The sequence below is a fragment of the Pseudopipra pipra genome, chromosome 9 (assembly GCF_036250125.1).
Source record: "Pseudopipra pipra isolate bDixPip1 chromosome 9, bDixPip1.hap1, whole genome shotgun sequence".
Taxonomy (NCBI): Eukaryota; Metazoa; Chordata; class Aves; order Passeriformes; family Pipridae; genus Pseudopipra; species Pseudopipra pipra.
Window position 1 is genome coordinate 5,108,988 of NC_087557.1, and position 16,509 is coordinate 5,125,496.

The window sequence follows — 16,509 nt, forward strand, 5'->3', positions numbered from 1 at the left end:
CAAGCTGACTTAGCCCTTCCCCACAACCACGAGCGCCGCTGGCAGCGCTCGGATCCCGCAAGCAAAAGGGAACCTGCTGCTCCCACAGCTGCCGGGAAGCTGCCATGCCTCCCTGCCTGGGCTCTGGGGAGGCAGGCAGGCTGCGAGGAGAGGCAGCCTTGGAGGCAGCCCTGCAGCACCGGGGCTCCCAGGTCTGTAGGCAAAGCTCGTGGGCACACAAGCAGGGGCTGTAACTCGAGTATCCCCCTTCTCCTCCAGCACCAGGATGGCTTTCATCGCCGTATAGCAACAGGGTGCCTTCCCCACCTCCTCCCCCTGTAGCAGGGACCCGTTACTCACCCTAATCCCCAGGCAGGAGACGGCTCCTTGCTCACAGCTAATCCTCTCCCCGGGCACGGGGCTTGCAACGCAGGATCCCAGCCCCACGGCTTTACTGGCTTGGTTGGAAAAGCACCGGCTGCCTCACTTCTGCAAATCCAGCCTGTGCCTCCACCTCGTCCTCTGCCAGAAGCTCCTGGGTTTCATTCGGTCGGGGGAAGCAGGTGAGTCATCGCGGCACGGAGGAAATCGGATCGGCTTCGCCGCCGCCGCTGGGCTTCCTCCCTCCAGGGCTGTCACTGCCTGGTGCCTGCCCAGTGGGTCGTGCCTCTGCTCGGGTTAAAAAGGCGTTGCACGCCCCATTTTTAGGGATGCAGCAGATCCCGGGGTTTCCATGGGATGCGCAGGGCTTTACTCTGCCACCCGGGTTAATACAGGCTCGCTGTGGAGTTGAGCTGAAGTAGCTGCTTAGCAGTGCTTACCATGGAGTCCATGGGTGGAGCAGGGATGGAGGGCATCCTGGGGCGTGGGAAACTGAGGTGCTGATGTGTCAGGTTTGCTACTGTGCAGGGTGCTCTGGGACAACAGGCTGTGGTCTCTCTTAGCAGCAAGAAGTCTGAATTGTGCTCACTTTACCCCTAAAATGAGCCATCTCAGTCCAGCCAAGTCTTTTGTCAGCCTGCATGTCAACTGCCACTGGAAAGAAAGCTATGGCAGCAGGAAAGCAGATTCTCTTTTCAAAAAAATAAGCAATTTAATAAGGCTTTTCTTGAATATATTGCTGCTGTTGCTCCGGTCAGGTTGAAATTCAAAGCTGGAGGAAGTTAAGGGCAAGCACAAAACTCAAGCAAAAAAGATGGATGTTTGCAAGGGGAGGAGGCACCATAGCTGGACAGACTGTCCTGGACAGGAGCAGGTTGTCCTGGCACACACCACATGTGCATCCCACAGCCTGTTTGAAACTCCCAGTTCAGGGTGATTTGCTGTTCTTCTGGCTCCTCCTGCAGGAGGGTTCCAATGGGGGTGCCATTGGGGGTGCCATCGGGGGCTGAGGTCCTTTCTTGGGATCGCTCCTGCATGCAGCCCTTGATGCCATGCTCTGCAATCTCTCCAACAGCAGAACTCCTGAACTGGCAAAGCGCTGACCAGTGGCTGCTGGAGAAGTGCATCAGCGGGAGCCAGGGCATGCGGCACTTCCGAGCCTTTGTCCAAGGAACAGCAGGTAGGCATGGGATGCTCCACAGCCCCTTCTCAGCCAGCCGTGGGTCACCTGCCCACTGGGACACTGGCAGAGAGCTGGGGGCATGGATAAGCACCAGTGGGACAGGAGACACTGTGAGAGCTTTGAAAGGTGAGCCAGCAGCAGAGCTGGGAGGAAGATGCATAACCCTGGCTCCTGTCTACCCTGTTCCCTCAGTTCATCCAGGAGTTCTTCCCTTCTCTTTTTTTAAAAATTATAAACTGCTCCATCCATCCTTGGGGCTTTCAGGGACTCCCTCCAACTCCCAACCCTTGACTGATCCACAGGGGAAGAATTGACCGACTTCTGGCTCACCACCGAAAGGCTCCTGGGTCTGGATGAGTCAGATACGAGTCAGAGGGACCTCTACCTATCCTTGATCCACAGGCTGAAAGCCTCTCACCTGCGTGAAGGCTCCAGTGTCATCACCCTCTGCACGACCATCACTGGTAAGAAACATCGGAGCTGGGGATGAGCAGTGCCTTTCCAGGGAGGTGGTTTTTCCTGGATGCTCCCAGGGAGATGAGATACCATCACCCGCTTTATTTGGCTGGGGAACAGTCTACATGGAGCCATCACCCCACTGTAATTCCCCACATCCGTTTCAGGATCACTGCCAAAAGCCAAGCACATCCAGTCCATCAGCAGTAGAAGAGACATCCTAAGAAAGATGCAGGAACAGGTCCTCTTTACGATTCAGAGTTACTGGCTCCCTAAATTCTTCAGCCACTGCAAGATGGGAATAGAAGAAGAGGAATCATGCCAGCCTTTGCTGCAGGAATATCAGGAGCGTTTATTACATGCTGACTGTCAGGAGCCCTCAGGCTTTTTGGAGACCCCCCCCACGATGCATATCAAAAGGAGCCAGCGCTCGTCAGGGCCCTACTGCGGCCAGAAGGCCAAAACAAAGATCTGGGCTCTGGTCAAGGAGAGAAGAGGCACCCAAGAGATGAAGATGCCCCGTTTTCGGGTGAAACCAGAAAGGCAGCCAGGGTCAACTAGGAGCACAAGGGAACCGCATCTGGATAAGGATGCTTTGGGATCAATTCCTCAGCCGTCAGAGCATCCTGCAAATGCTGCCTTTAATGGCAAAGGGGGAGTAACTCCTCCCAGAAGACCTAGTGCAGAGCAGATCAGTCATCTGGAAGACCTCTGTGAGGAAAAAATCCTCTCTAACCTGCCTTCCTCTGCACCTCTTGTCCAGCTGCCCTCCCTGAAAGGATCAGCCAAGACCTTGAGTTTCCTTCCCTGGGCCCTCAGTGCTGACACCTGTGCAGGACAACCCTTCAGAGACTTCTTGAAGCACCAGGACCGGCCCATGGAGACTCATCTCCTGGACCTGTGGCACGACCTGGAGGAATTTCTGCCCGTGGTGCTAGACTCCAGCAGAGAAAACAACTTCTTCCTCCGTCATTTGACCGGGGATAAGATATGCAAGTCCTACCTGGAGGAGGACAACATTGAGAAGCTTCCCTTGGAGACCAGGACTCTTACGGGTTTGTGGAACCATCTGATGTTTGGAGAATTCTCCCCCTGGATATTCAGAGCCCAGAAGGAGATTTGCAAGGTACAAAGGGGTGCTGGCAGTGGTCAGGCTGGGGGGTACAGCTGGCATTGTCACCCCTGCAGTGAGAAGAGGTATTCAAAAAATTAAGAGGAAAAGAGATTAGGAAGGGAAAAAACTTACAGTCACAAGTCATCTTGCACTGGAACCAGTGACCAAGATGCACCAGGCCAGTGGAGAGGAGCATCCTCACTGGTTTGTTGGGCAGCAGAGCAGAGGTGAGCAGTCACTGAATATCTCTGGTAACCCTGGCTGTTAGATGCACATTCCAAGGGCCAGGGAATGACAGGGCAGTGGCCATCCTTTCACTTCTGAGTCACTGATTCCAGCACAACACAGGTAAAACACATTTAGAACCCAAGCCCTTCTGGGCAGCCCCTGAGCAGCCCAGTGGACTAGCCTGGGTGTACAGTTCCTGGCAGACCTATCCTGGGCATCTCAGCAAGGTGTAATCCACCCATGGCACCACCACTGTGACCTTAGGGTACCGTGGGGCTGGGGGCTGGTGATTGCTGCTGGAACACTGACTGAAGATAACCCACCTTTGCTCCTCCTTAGGTGCTCTGCTGCTTCTATGAGGAATTTCTGGCTGCTGATGATAGGACGTTCCTCCAGTTTATGGTAAGGGGGATGCAGAGGGCACACAGTCCTTGTGGGGTGTGCAGGCACCAGTGGGGATGGAAAAGGTGGGAGAGAGAGAGAAGAAGGAGAAGCCCAGCATTAGCTGCTGTGGTCCAGCATTCCACAATGACCTCAGCCAACGCCACCTTGGGATGATGGAGTAGATCCTGCTCTGCTCCAGCTGCCTGGAGCAGAGATCCTCAGCTCTTCCACCACAGCATCCCGTAAGTCAGCAGCACTGCAGGCACACCCTGCAAGAGCTCCCCTGAGACAGGCTGTGACCCAGCCTAAAAGCAGGGAGAAACGTAATCACAGTCTTTCAGGGTAGGCAGGGGTGAAAACAGCACTTCTGGGAATTAATTCCCCCTCCTTTTTCCCTTGCCCACAGCAGTTACTGCTGTTAATGTAACTCATGTGCAGACACACAGGCCTGGGCCAGCACAGGGGGGAAGAAAGAGGGCATGCAGACTTTTAGCCTATGATTCAACCACCCTCAAGTTTTCCACATTTTTTTTTCCCCACTGTGTAAAGGGATGATTTAGGAAATCAGAATCACACAAGCACTCTTCCCAGACTATTATTCCTCCTAGCAGAGGAAATCCCTCTAATACCTACCCCAAATGCTAACCTTACACCCAGAAACCTTGCAGACAGAACCCCCCAAGAATCCCACCTGCTTGGGTGCCTGCATGAGCTGTGTAGGCAGTTTTGTCACTGCAGATGGTGTTTTTCAAACCAACTGTTTTCCCCAAAATGAACTCTCTAATCGGCAGCCGATTCTGGAAGTGTTAAGGAGAGGCTCTCAGGGCTGGTGTCCTCAAAGACCTGGCTCACAGTTTCAGTCAATGAGAGCTGAGCATTTTGGAAAAGGCATTAAGTACTCTTGGTTGGAAGTTAATTAGCTGCCCAGATTTTTAAGCATCTCTTGTCATGGAAATTATCCCTCGGAGGACAGACCTGGTCTGGCAGTGCAATTAGCACGTCAGCAGGCATGGAGGCCCTGCTCTCCACGGGCACCATCCCCGAGCCAAACTCCTCCCGGGTCTCGCTGCACTGGTGTCAGGGGAACTGCTGGGGGCTTAGCAGGGTTATTTTTGGTGCTTGCTCTCAGCAGTGTGTATCTCAGCCAGAAACCAGCTACTCTGAGCCTGCTGCTTGGCGAGTCGTGCAAGCTGTTTGCCTGTGGGGAAAGACAAAACCTGCAGGAGGGTCTCCAGGGGAGTGAGGGAGGCACTCCCAAGGCACCAGCCAGAGCCAGCCTCAGGGACAGCAGCCAGCAAAATGGCACAGGAGGTTACCAGCCTGCTGGGGACACCTTCAGGGCTGTTTTCAGCCCTCCTGTGTGGACTTGGACTTGGAGTTGCAAGCCCTTGTCTGGACTCCCTGGGGGACCTACTGCCTGCCCCCAGTACCTCCCAGCTGCAGGCAGATGTGAGCCAGATTTAAGCAGCTGCTTAGATAGTTTAAGGTCTATGCTGAGCTTTGTGCTCACGTAGGTTTCTTCTAGACTGTTTAAAGCTGAAGCAGAGATCCAAATCGGGTAGCTCTGTACTCTAAGGCACAGTAAACCACATGGGCACAGCGTGGGAGACGTGGAACATGCTCTGTGCAATCACCCTGCCCTCTTCTCGCCGTAGTCTCCAGGTGGTGATGTCCCAATGCCCGAGATGCAAGGCCACACTGCTGACAGGAGTGAATGTTTCCTCCTGTCCCAGAGGATAAACCAGACCTTGAAGCTGTGCCAGGCCTTGCATGGCACGAGGAACTTGGAAGGTGTCTCCTCTGAGTACTGGCAATTACTTGCTTCTCGGGACCTCCGGAAAGGGGGCTCCACCCAGGCAGAGATGGAACTTCTCCTGTGCAGCCCAGGTAAGAAGAGGCTCTGAACTTCTATTAGCTCGTTTTGGCTCAGTCTGGTAAAGCATATTTTATGCACCTGCAGTGACCAATGCCCCTAGACAGGCCATGGATATCGTGGAGTGGGTTGGGACAGGGTATCTGGGAGCCTTCAGCTGTAATCCAAGCTTTGGCAGCAACCTATGGGCCAAATTCCCTCCAGCAGTACCAGAGGCACCAAATGTGTCATCCCCTGCTCTGGGTCACCAGATCAAATGGAGGCTGCAGCAAAGTGACTGAAATCCCAAACCAGCAATAGCTACTGCCACCCCACTTCCACATCCTGACCTTCTCCTGAGGATGCTGGGGCTGGCCATGCTGGTGGTACTGGTGTCATACCTCAGCTTTGTCATGACAAAAGTAATTGACTTGGGATCTGTCCCCTCTTCTCCCTCTGATGCAGACTTCCAGAAGATGATGTCAGAGGAGCTGGCTGTGGATAGCCCAAGCAAGGATGATGAGCTTGTGCATCTCCTAAGTGCATTACTTGGTGAGTCCAGTCCAAGCAGACAAAAAGCAGGGTAGGCTCCCAACCATCACATCCTGGCAGGTGCTCCAAAATGCTGTGAGGGGACTGGACAAGCAGGAGTCTTCCCTGCTTGCATCCCATCACCTGGTAGAACATCTCCAGAAGGAGAGAAAGGCCTATCAACCCTTGACAGTCGTGTGTTTTGGGGCGTTAATCCAGCCAGAGAGGGTGGGAGTGGGGAGACTTCTCTGAAGCAGTTGCCAAGGAGGTCAAACCATGAGAGGTGAAGGGTCCCCACAGTATCCAGTGTCTCCCGAGCCAGACTCAGCACTCAGGCACCAGCATGGGAGCTCCAGGTCCTTCACCCTGAGGACAGCTGGGAGCAGGCTCTGGCTGTCACCTGAGGAAGAGGCCATCCCTGTTCTGTCCCCACAGCTGCTGGACCTGAGGGGAGTGCTGGAGCAATGAAGCTCCCCGCTGCTGCAGTAAAGAAGCGAGCTAAAAGACACAGGTCAGGCACTTTGCAGCACAGGGCTTTGCTAGTTTTCTGCTACTTCCACTCTTTCAGGAAGCATATTTTCCCCAGTGTTTTCCAGTAGTGCCATTGCTCCCTGTTTTGTCATTCAGCCCTCTCAGATGGGTGGCCTGTGGGTCTGAACTGCAGAGTTACCAGGGAAAGGAGAAATATTAACACCCCCACAGTTCAGATTTACTCCTCACATCTTGTGTATGTCTCATGCACTTCATCCTCCATCAGTCCCTGAAATGCCACCTGGGCAGCGCTCAGATTCCTAGAAAAATCACTTAAAATCACCCTGTAGCCACATGTAAATCTCTGTACTCGTGTCACCTCCTGGGAATACTCCAGCCATGAGCCCTCACATCTCCACTCTGGGATTTAAAGCAAATGGAAAAACAGTGGTGAGTGCCTGAGTCGAGCTGGTTCCTCAAGCCCAGTGGTTCTGCAAATGCACCCTTTCCAAATCCATCCCACTCCAAGGGGCCAGACAGCAACTGCTAAAAATGCATTTCCCTATGAACTATCAGCTAGTACATCGAAATTCCATCCAGACTCTCAACCTAGCACAACTACCAAATCACCTCTCGGCTTGCAGGGTGCTGGACTGGAGGAGGAAACACTGCAGATAAGCAGGACAGACACTCTCAAGGCTGCTACATGCAAGAATAGAGCCCAGGGGAGGGGAGGGGATCTAGCACCCTGCACCATTGTCCAACCTCCTCTAGGAACAGAAATCCAGTGGGACCCCAACCCCAGGGCTATCCCTATCGGCTGCTCCCTGCCTTAGCCACCAATCCACCAAACCAGTGCCTTCCTTATGCATCCGGCTGCCCTTGATGTTCTCTCTCTCTGCTCTCCCATCTGGCAGGGTTAAGCAGCAGCAGCAGGACCGGCAGCAGGAGGAGCAGCAGGAGGAGCAGCTGCAGGAGCTGCTCGCCTTGACCAAAAAGCCGAAGTCCAGGCGTCGTGTGCAGAGAACCACCGCTGTCCGGCGTGAGGCACGGAACATCAAGACACGGAAACTCAAAGGAGAGAACCTCGAGGCAGAGAACCTCGATACAGAGAGCCTTGAGGCAGAAAACCTTGAGGAAGAGAACCTCGAGGAAGAGAGGATGGTAAGGAAGGACCCTATCTGCTGGCCAGCTGGGGACATTTTCCAGGCAAGAAAGAGAGGAGATGCTGTGGGCCAAGTGGTGTCACATAAAAGGGGTGAGGGAGTCAAACTTGGAGAGTCGCAAAAAGGTGACAGGTAAAGACTCCCTCCTACAGGCTCTGGAGTCCTGCTCCATGCAGACTTCACCAAATTTGGTTAGGAGTGGCCAAGCAATTCACACTATCACCTGTGGCCACCAGTGAAACCCAGAAATGCTGGAAAGCAAAGATAGATGGATCACAAATCCCACTGCCAAGGCTGGGCTCTGCTGCTCCAGCTCAGGTCCAAACAGGAGGGCTCTGTCCAGGAGCAACCTTAATGCTGCAGCTCCCTGGCTCATGCCAGCTGTGCTGTGTCTCCACAGCAGTGGGCCTGGGATGCCATTCGTGAACTCGTCAGGAGCTTCTGCAAGTTCCAGAGGGAGATGGAAAATGACGAACGCCGTGCAGAGTTTGAGAACTTTCTCTGTTGGGAACGAAGAAACCAGAGGGAAAGTATGTCTAGACTCCTGCCACTCCTTCTCCTCCCTCCCCAAGACAGTCCTGAATTTAGGTAGAGAAGTAATTGGAGGAAACCTGTGGCTTATCCCCCACCCCCATGACTCAGTTTTCTCTGCTGGAGTTATATAAAGAGCCATAAAATCGGGTATCTCAGGATGCCAGATGTTGCTGTGAACACTTAGATGTGCAGAGTTTTGCACAGAAAAGGTGCACACACACACTTTGATGCAATATCTGGCTTTCTGATGTAGGCGCCCCATTATGCTGTTGCATCTGTTTCAAACAATATTGTATATGCAGGTTTGCATCCCTCCCACGAAAAAAACAGGAAACACTAAATGGAGCTAAGGTGAGACAGGAAGAAATTGTTTTCTGGGCAACAGGGAACTGACCTACAGTGTTTTGCCAAAGGGGGTAGATCTTGAAGGTTTACACGCAGGTTTGAGAAGAGGCTGGAAAAGCAGTTAGAAAAGAAAACCACAGAAATTGCTCAACACACTGAAACCCCATCTAGATCAAGAGAATTTTGTCCTTGGGGGAAGTAACACAGATTTTTACCTTTCCTTCTCCCTTGTTATCTGCTTGTGGCCTCTGTCAGAACCAGGGTAACAGCTACGCAGACCAGCAGGCTTTAGATATAATGTACTGTGGCCGTTCCTGGGGGAAACAATGAACACAAACACTCTGTGGGTGCAAAGAGGAGAGTGGATGGTTATCAAGCTAGAGGGAAGGCTGCACACCGGATGGTGTGGATTCCCTGGAAAGCCTGGCTGCAGAAAAGCTGTAGTCCACATAGGTAGAAAGACCGTCAGCAAATTAACTGCACAAAGGCAAAGGAAGCACAGGCGAGGTGAAGGAGCAGGGTATAGCTCAGCACCAGGTGGCCACTTTCCTCACACCCAGAAGCAGGACACAACAGCTCTTCTCCTCTCTCAGACTTGCCTGTGAGCTCGAAGCAGAGCAAGAGGCCCGCGAGTACCTCCCGCAAGGGCAAAGCCCGCCTGGAAAACGTGGTGCTGGTGAAACGCTGCATATTTGACAAAGAGGTCATTGTTGTCAACTTCCTCGTGGACGACCTCCACTTTTACCTGGAGATGGACAAGTAAGTTCCCTTTCCACCAGGTGGTCAGGTACCACCACAGAATTGTAGAATGTTTGGGTTGGAAGGGACCTTGAAGATCATCTCGTTCCAACTCCCCTGCCATGGGCAGGGACACCTTCCACTAGATGAGGTTGCTCAGAGCCCCATCCAACCTGGCCTTGGCATCAGTCTCCCTTGGCTCTGGTCCAGACCCGTCTTACAGGTAGTACCCATCTCTGATGGAGACCTCCGAAGCCCCTGTTTCAACCTGAAATCATCCCCTGGCTCAGGGTTCCTGTTTGGGTATCCTAGAAGTATTTGAGGTTTGATAGTCCCAAGCAATCTAACATTTTGCCTACGCCTTTCTTGATGTGCCAGTTGCGGTGGCATTTCTCCCTTGACTTTGTCCAGTTCCCCAACAAACCTGTAGGAGCAATCCATGGCCAACATACCCTAGCCCTGCAGCCAACACACCCCCACAGGCTTTCAACTTCCTCTTTTCCCAAAAAAAGGAAACATCACCTCCCCCAGGTGAATGCTGTGATGTTGAGGGTGGTAGAAGAGGGAAGTAGCTTTTCATACCTCCTGTTTCTCTGTTCCACACCTTGTGGATTGCTTTTTCTGGCCTAGCAAACACTAAATTAAGCAAGAGCATGACTGTCTAGCCCAGCAGTTAACAGCATTTGTCTCAGAGCAGGACCCCACATGCCTTTGCAGGTTTTCTCGGCTGGCTGATGCAGTGGAAGCTCTGGCAGCCTGCAACATAGTGTCAGAAAGGAAAATTGCTTTTCTTAAAAAGAAAGTTGCTGTCATCAACAAGCTCTTCCTAGACTCTGATATGCCCCCGAAGCTGCGGGTGAGAGCCTGGGACCTGCCCAGGAAGGCTGAGGGCTGCTCATTGCTAAAGACCATGGCATCGCAGCTGGGAAGGGTTGTGGGGAAAGAGGAACCAGGCAGAGGTCTGGATCTGCTCCAGCAAGGCATGCTGTGAGGCTTCGGGGCATGCTCTGGAGCTTGGGACTTCCACATGGGCTGCAAGGGGTGGGAAGTGATCCAGTACCAGACCCACGCTAGCACTTGACCCAGATAAATTGAGAACAAGAACGCAGACAGGGAAATGGAGGGATCCCTTACCTGCTGGAGAAATGCCAGAGCTGAAGCACCAGGAGGTGCTCACTCTCCAGAGGTCATCACCATCATGCCCTCCCCATTGCATCCATCCTCTCCCCTTGCAGTAGCCACAGCTCTGCCTATGTCCCTCTTGGACAGCACAGCAGAATGCTTTCCACAGAAATCCAGGCGGGATCCTGCCCATGTGGCTGGGGCAGTCAGCTAGGATGTAACTAGGGTCTCTGTTCTTAGAGACTGCTGAAATGCAAGGGGAGGTCAGGGAGAGAAACCTGCCTCCAGGGCCCATCAGGCATGCTGCAAACTGCTTTGGTCTCTTCTGTGCCCAGGTGAACATCTCTGAAAAAGAGAGAGAATTGATCTGGCGTTTATCTTCCAAGGGGCCACTGACCCGTGCCATCTACCACAAGGCCAAGGCCACCATTGTCCCCATCCTGATGTACTTCTGGAAAAGGTAACTACCTGTTCCCTCTCTCCCAAGGTGGAGGAGGCTCTGTGGATTCCAGCCTTTTTCCTCCAGCCACCTGTCACTCTGACCTGCTCAAAAAATGCAGATGAGACACTCCCCAGGAGCTCAGATGTCTGCTTGGAGGTTTGCTGTCTCCGGTATTTCCCACACAGGTTCTGCATCTGGAAAGTGATGAGGAGCTTTCGGGTCTGTGAGGAGGACAGGAGCTTTCAGGCCTCTAAGAAGGACATGGTGCCAGTCTCTAAGAAGGACAGGGGACCAATCTCTAAGGAGGACAGGGGACCAGTCTCTAAGAAAGACAGTGGACCAGTCTCTAAGAAAGACAGTGGACCTGTCTCTAAGAAGGACGGGGGACCAGTCTCTAAGAAGGACGGGGGACCAGTCTCTAAGAAGGACATGGTGCCAGTCTCTAAGAAGGACATGGTGCCAGTCTCTGAGAAGGACAGAGTGCCAGTCTCTGAGAAGGACAAGGTGCCGGTCTCTTCGCTTCCTACAAAAACCTCCTCCAAATTATCCAAGATCCGCACTCCCCGTCGGCCAAGGCCCATTCCCATTGCTCCAGATTTTGCTCCAGGTTTGTTCTTCCAATGCACAGACACCCACACCTGGGGTCCCATGGAGTTCCTCTTAACAGAGCCAGACCCCGTCCTTCACACAGCTTGGAGGATGTATGTGGTGCAGGCTTGCTGGAAAATAGAATGGAATATTTTTATCCTGTCAGAATCAGTCAGAATTGCCCAGTGGAATTTTAGAAATTTCTTTAGTGAATAGGGAAGTGAGTGCAGAGACTTCACAAGAAAAGTGCTGTTGCATAATTCCTATTTACTTCAATAACCAAGTTAAAAATACTCAGGCAAACACCCAAAACCAGAAATAAAACAACTAATCTTTTGGGTTGCAAGTCAGATGGGAGCAGGAAAAGGAGAACCACCATGCAGCCAAACACTGGGCTCAGTTGCATTCCATGGAGGGTGCTTTGAATATTTGGAATGGAGAATAAGTTTCATCAGGATTTGAGGTGACATCTCCAGGGAAAGAGAAAGATGTTTTTTCCTTTCTCATCCACTTGTTTAGTTTCAATACACTGAATAACTCTGAAGTGAAAAACACAAAGAAAGTGGTGCTGAGCGCTGTCAGTCTGCCTGACAACCCGCTCCTTGGCTGAATATTCATTTGGAAATTGTCTAATTGATTTTTGATTAAAGGGGAAACCAAAATAGGCACATACTAATCTTGCTTTGATGGTTGAGTGGGCGTCAGCAAGTTGGTGTTCTGCTCCCTGTCATTTATCACTGTCAAGCTCTGGTTAAAAAGCAGCAGAGTTGGAGGATTTTGATAGCTACAGGCAGGTGCTTGAGCTACTGCTCCACAGCCAGGCTGGGGTGACAGACCCCTGTGCTCCAGGACTGCCAGGCCAGTGTCTATTAGCTGAAACCACCTCATACCATGGGTATTCCCATGGATAACATCCATCTTGGGTTTCCACCTTGCTACAGAGCCTCACTGCACTTCAAGGACCTCCTCAGACATGGTTCTCTTAATGCAAAAGCCTACTGCCACCAAAAAAAAAAAAAAAAACAAACAAAAAACCAGAAAAAAACCTAACCAAGGGTTTTTTTACAAGCTGGAGACAAGCCAGAAGCCTTGTGTTATACAGAAGCTGCTTGCTGTGTTATTCAGGACAAGGACACATGTTTCCCAGGGGCTTCAGGGAACTGGAGGGGAGAGAGATGCAGTTAAACTAAAAGTGGGTTAATTTAGATTAGACGTAAGGAAGTAGTTTTTTACACTAGAGGGTGGTAAAACACTGGCACAGGTTGGCCAGAGAAGCTGTGGCTGCCCTTGTTGCTGGAAACATTCAGGGTCAGGTTGGATGGGACTTTGAGCAACCTGATCTAGTGGAAGGTGTCCCTGCTTTTGGCAGGGGGTTGGACTAGATGACCTTTAAAGGTCCATTCCAACCCAAATTATTGTTTGATTAAACCAGTACAAACTGTTGAAAGGGTTAGGAGTGTCCCACTGCTGCCCAAGTGGGCACAGCCCATGTTTAACTACCCAGAGCCCCAGAGAGTGAGTGTTTTGGGTTGCTCTGGACAAATAGAAAACATTGTGATCTCTTTCACAGGGACATTAATCTTGCAGGGACTGTTCCTGGGACAACTGTCCCCAAGCCACAGCTCCTTGTAGCATCTTGCAGGGATGAATAACAGAAGCCAGGCAGAAAAAAAAATCCCTCAGCTTGAGTGGTGTGTCTTGGGAATAGATATGTGACCCAAAATAGCTGCTGTTTCTGACTGTGCTGATGTCCAGGCCACCTTTTGCTTGAGTAACTTTTCTGTGCCTTATCACGCTCTCACCAATGACCTTTATCTAAGGGTCTTGCTTTCCTGACCTTTAGATAAAAATCTTCCTTTTCAGCTGGGGAAAAAAAAAATACTTTGTTGCCTTTAAAAAAGCACCAAAAATGCTGGGGGAAATACCTGTAATTCCAGAGAAAACCTGCTCTCACCCACGCCTTGCTTTTCCCTCACCGTGAGGGTTGCGCAGACTCGGTGTGTGCAGGGCTGGGAGGTGGCAGGCAGGGACCCATCTCCCATCACCAGGCGTCACTGTGGCACTGTCTGTGCCTGTGCTCGGCGGAGGGATGGTCCTGTGGGACTGGACACGCTGCCTGACCCGTTCACAGCCATCAGCACGGAGGTGCTGCCCAGGCAGGCACAAAGCCGGGAGCACATCTCCCCCTATGTCTCCATATTCCATTTCCTCCCACATCTGCCACACAGGACCCTCCCCCCAGCCTTGCCACAGATCCAGGGTGGGACATAACACCCCTATCCTGCAGCCCCCAAACTGTTTTGCAGTTTTGGGTAACTCAAGTCCTCACTCAACCACCCTTCCTTGCGCTCCAGACAGGTCCATGTGATTCGAGGGGGACAACACTGCTGTCCTCCCTCCTTTGCCATCGCAGCACTTGCTGCACAGTAACCACTCCATCTCTTATCCCCCACCAGGGAAAAGCCCTGTCCTTGTCTTCTCGCTCACAGAAGGCCTCCAGATCATGATGCCAGAGCCCCAGAAGAAAACTGAGCCTTTGGAGGAGCAAGAAGGTGAGCCAGTGCTGAAGGGAGTGCTCCTCCTCCTGAGGGGAGCTCTGGCTGCTTGGATGGGAGCTGGGATTTAGGGCCCCATGCATTAGTCCATGATAGGAAGTTTGTGCGTGTTGTTTTTCTCAGATGCAGATAAAAATCTTGAGAAGAGGCCCTCCCTCAGCAAGTGAGCGGGTAGGTGGTCACAGAGGTGTTCTACCCCCCCCAAACCACAGCAGCACAAGCTACAACTCCTCTTAAAACCCAAAGGTTCGTGCAGGATGCTGGTCAGCCCCACCATCTCCAGTAATATTCACAGAAAACTCTCAGTCACTGCACCTCTCCACGCCCTAAACTCCCCCCCAGGAGCACACAGCCATGAGCTTATCCCTGATCACCCTCACCCTGCCTCCAGCAGCAGCAAGCACTGATGCAACCTCTCTCCCTTCCCTGCAGGCACCAAGGAAAGGACAACCCTCCCTAGAACAACAGCCCTCCCAAAACACCACCCACAGGGAGTGGTACAGGAGTGTGATCCAAGGAAGCTGAGCAGCCTGGCCACACTGAATAGTTTGTACTTAATCAGCAGGAAGACCTAAAAATAAAGCAACTTCAGCTTACCTGGTAACACAGCACAGCAACCTGCGCCTCTGCAACCGTGACAGGGATATGCCACAACATGTGCTTCGAGCCAAGGAGACACCCTCATCCACACAAATCTCCTTCCTCACATGTATCTGTGAAATGTATCTCAGCTCCTCACCTCTCCCCACCTTCCACACAAATCAAATACTTCCTGTGCTGACAAGGCTGAGAGAGCCCACCTGGTTCACTTCCCTGGGTGATGAGATGGTGCCTGTCTTGCCAGAGCCTTTCTGATTTTCCAATCAAAATCAGCTCATGCCTGACTGGGGCTTCAGCATGCTTTTTTTTTATTTTATTTTTTATTTTTTATTTTTTTTAAACCATTATATTTACCAAACGTTAACCAAATCATATCAAAGGCCTTCATATTCCCCAGATGAAACTGAGTCAGAGTGGCTTTGCCAAGTCAGCAGGAAGCTGCAGACATGCCAAATGTTCTTTGGACCTCATGAAGTAAAGACCACAACCTTCATCAGTTTGACTCTGTCAGAGGCAAGCTCAGCTTTGTAATTTTGAGCTGGTTTTAACCACTTTTTAACCCCTCTGATCCCAGAAGACTGCATCCTGGGAAAACACAGGTGCATTTAAGGCAGATGACAACATGTTTCATATTTGTCAATTATGATTATCAACACTTCTGGAGGATCAAAAATACCCAAACAAATACAAAGTCCAAGAACATTTATTTAAATGAAGGGCTCGGGAAGCTGATGCCACTCCTACAACATGAAATGTGACCAGCGTATCAAAAATTGCCCTTGTGCTATAAGTTGACTTTGCCCCAGAAGCTTTCAGCCCCAACAGCTTCCTCCGTTTTTGTGAGCTTTGCACTAACACTCCTGAGCCCAGCTGAGCCCAGTCCCTCAAAGGCTTCACAGATGTGCCTGAAGCTCAACACAGCAAAACTGCAGCTAAGAGCACTCTTCACTCCACTGCTTCTGTGGACTGTTTGTGGTTTTGTTTTTCAGCGCAGCAGACGGGCCACAGTGACCTGGGAGCATCCCTGTGCACACAAACATGTCCTCAGCACACAAGTGCCGGGATGGGGAGCACCTGATCCCATCACATTGGGCTGAGCCCACTGTCCCGAGGGTCACCCAGCAGGAGCAGAGGAAGAAGGCAGAGGCACAGCAAATACACAATGTACAGGCATGACAACAGGGGAATGAAGCATGTGGGGCCAAAACAGAATGTCCCTGGGCACCATCCATGACCTACAAGCCTGCCTGTACGAGGCGAAGGCAGGGAGCACCTCCCAGATGGGCACTGATGCTGGGAGCCATTGGCACAACCCACGGTTTTGGCAGCTGGCTCTGCCCCCAACTCCCCAGGACACCTCCACTCCCAGGCTGTGCCATCAGACACTGCCACACCACCCAGCTGTGATACTGTCCAGCTGCCCTTGCCACAGGTTTTCCATCCTGCCTGACCTGCTTTCACCAGGCACTTGCCCATCCTCCTGGGAGAGGCAGCCTGGTGTTCTCCCCAGCCCTGCTCCCAGTCTCCTGTATCCCCTCCTCCTCCCATGGCCTTTCTGAGCAATCTACTTTGCAGATGCTGTTCGTGGATCACATTTTTTTCTCTGACACCAGCTTGTTGGTACCTCTGGCTTCTTGGAAAGCAGGACACACGAGCCTTCTCTGGAAATTCTTCCCAGCAGCCAGATTGCCCCAGAGAGATAAGTCCCAGCCTCCTCAGATTCAATCATTGCTCTTACTCAGGCATGCCTTTTAAGGCTGCCGAGTCACAGCCCTTTGGTGAAACAGCAGAATGATGGAAGAAGATGCAAAGGCCAAAGAAAGCTGGAATTGTGGCATTT

The 16,509-nt window shown here is 51.9% G+C and overlaps 2 protein-coding genes across 7 annotated transcripts in view; one reads left to right on the top strand and one right to left on the bottom strand.

Annotated features, from left to right (window-relative positions):
• Positions 1 to 445, bottom strand: part of GLUL (glutamate-ammonia ligase) — a 17,659-nt gene extending 17,214 nt beyond the window's left edge. The window contains exon 1 of the mRNA XM_064664242.1: positions 340 to 445. The gene's annotated coding sequence lies outside the window, so the exon portion shown is untranslated. The remainder of the gene's footprint in view (positions 1 to 339) is intronic.
• The window catches only part of RGSL1 (regulator of G protein signaling like 1), a 16,367-nt gene extending 1,702 nt beyond the window's left edge, over positions 1 to 14,665 (top strand). For 2 of the 6 annotated variants that reach the window (XM_064664231.1, XM_064664227.1), the window contains 16 exons: positions 413 to 542; positions 1,436 to 1,540; positions 1,846 to 2,007; positions 2,167 to 3,125; positions 3,681 to 3,743; positions 5,381 to 5,612; positions 6,043 to 6,129; positions 6,544 to 6,619; positions 7,497 to 7,743; positions 8,146 to 8,275; positions 9,218 to 9,383; positions 10,080 to 10,218; positions 10,820 to 10,944; positions 11,112 to 11,533; positions 13,971 to 14,066; positions 14,502 to 14,665. In XM_064664231.1, coding sequence (XP_064520301.1) covers positions 413 to 542; positions 1,436 to 1,540; positions 1,846 to 2,007; positions 2,167 to 3,125; positions 3,681 to 3,743; positions 5,381 to 5,612; positions 6,043 to 6,129; positions 6,544 to 6,619; positions 7,497 to 7,743; positions 8,146 to 8,275; positions 9,218 to 9,383; positions 10,080 to 10,218; positions 10,820 to 10,944; positions 11,112 to 11,533; positions 13,971 to 14,066; positions 14,502 to 14,644 — 3,282 coding nt within the window. In that variant the 3' untranslated portion in view covers positions 14,645 to 14,665. Of the gene's footprint in view, positions 1 to 412; positions 543 to 1,435; positions 1,541 to 1,845; positions 2,008 to 2,166; positions 3,126 to 3,680; positions 3,744 to 5,380; positions 5,613 to 6,042; positions 6,130 to 6,543; positions 6,620 to 7,496; positions 7,744 to 8,145; positions 8,276 to 9,217; positions 9,384 to 10,079; positions 10,219 to 10,819; positions 10,945 to 11,111; positions 11,534 to 13,970; positions 14,067 to 14,192; positions 14,241 to 14,501 lie in introns of those variants that run through there. The other 4 variants (XM_064664230.1, XR_010432624.1, XM_064664229.1 and 1 more) reach the window with 4 other exon arrangements.
• Positions 14,666 to 16,509: the final 1,844 nt, after the last annotated feature.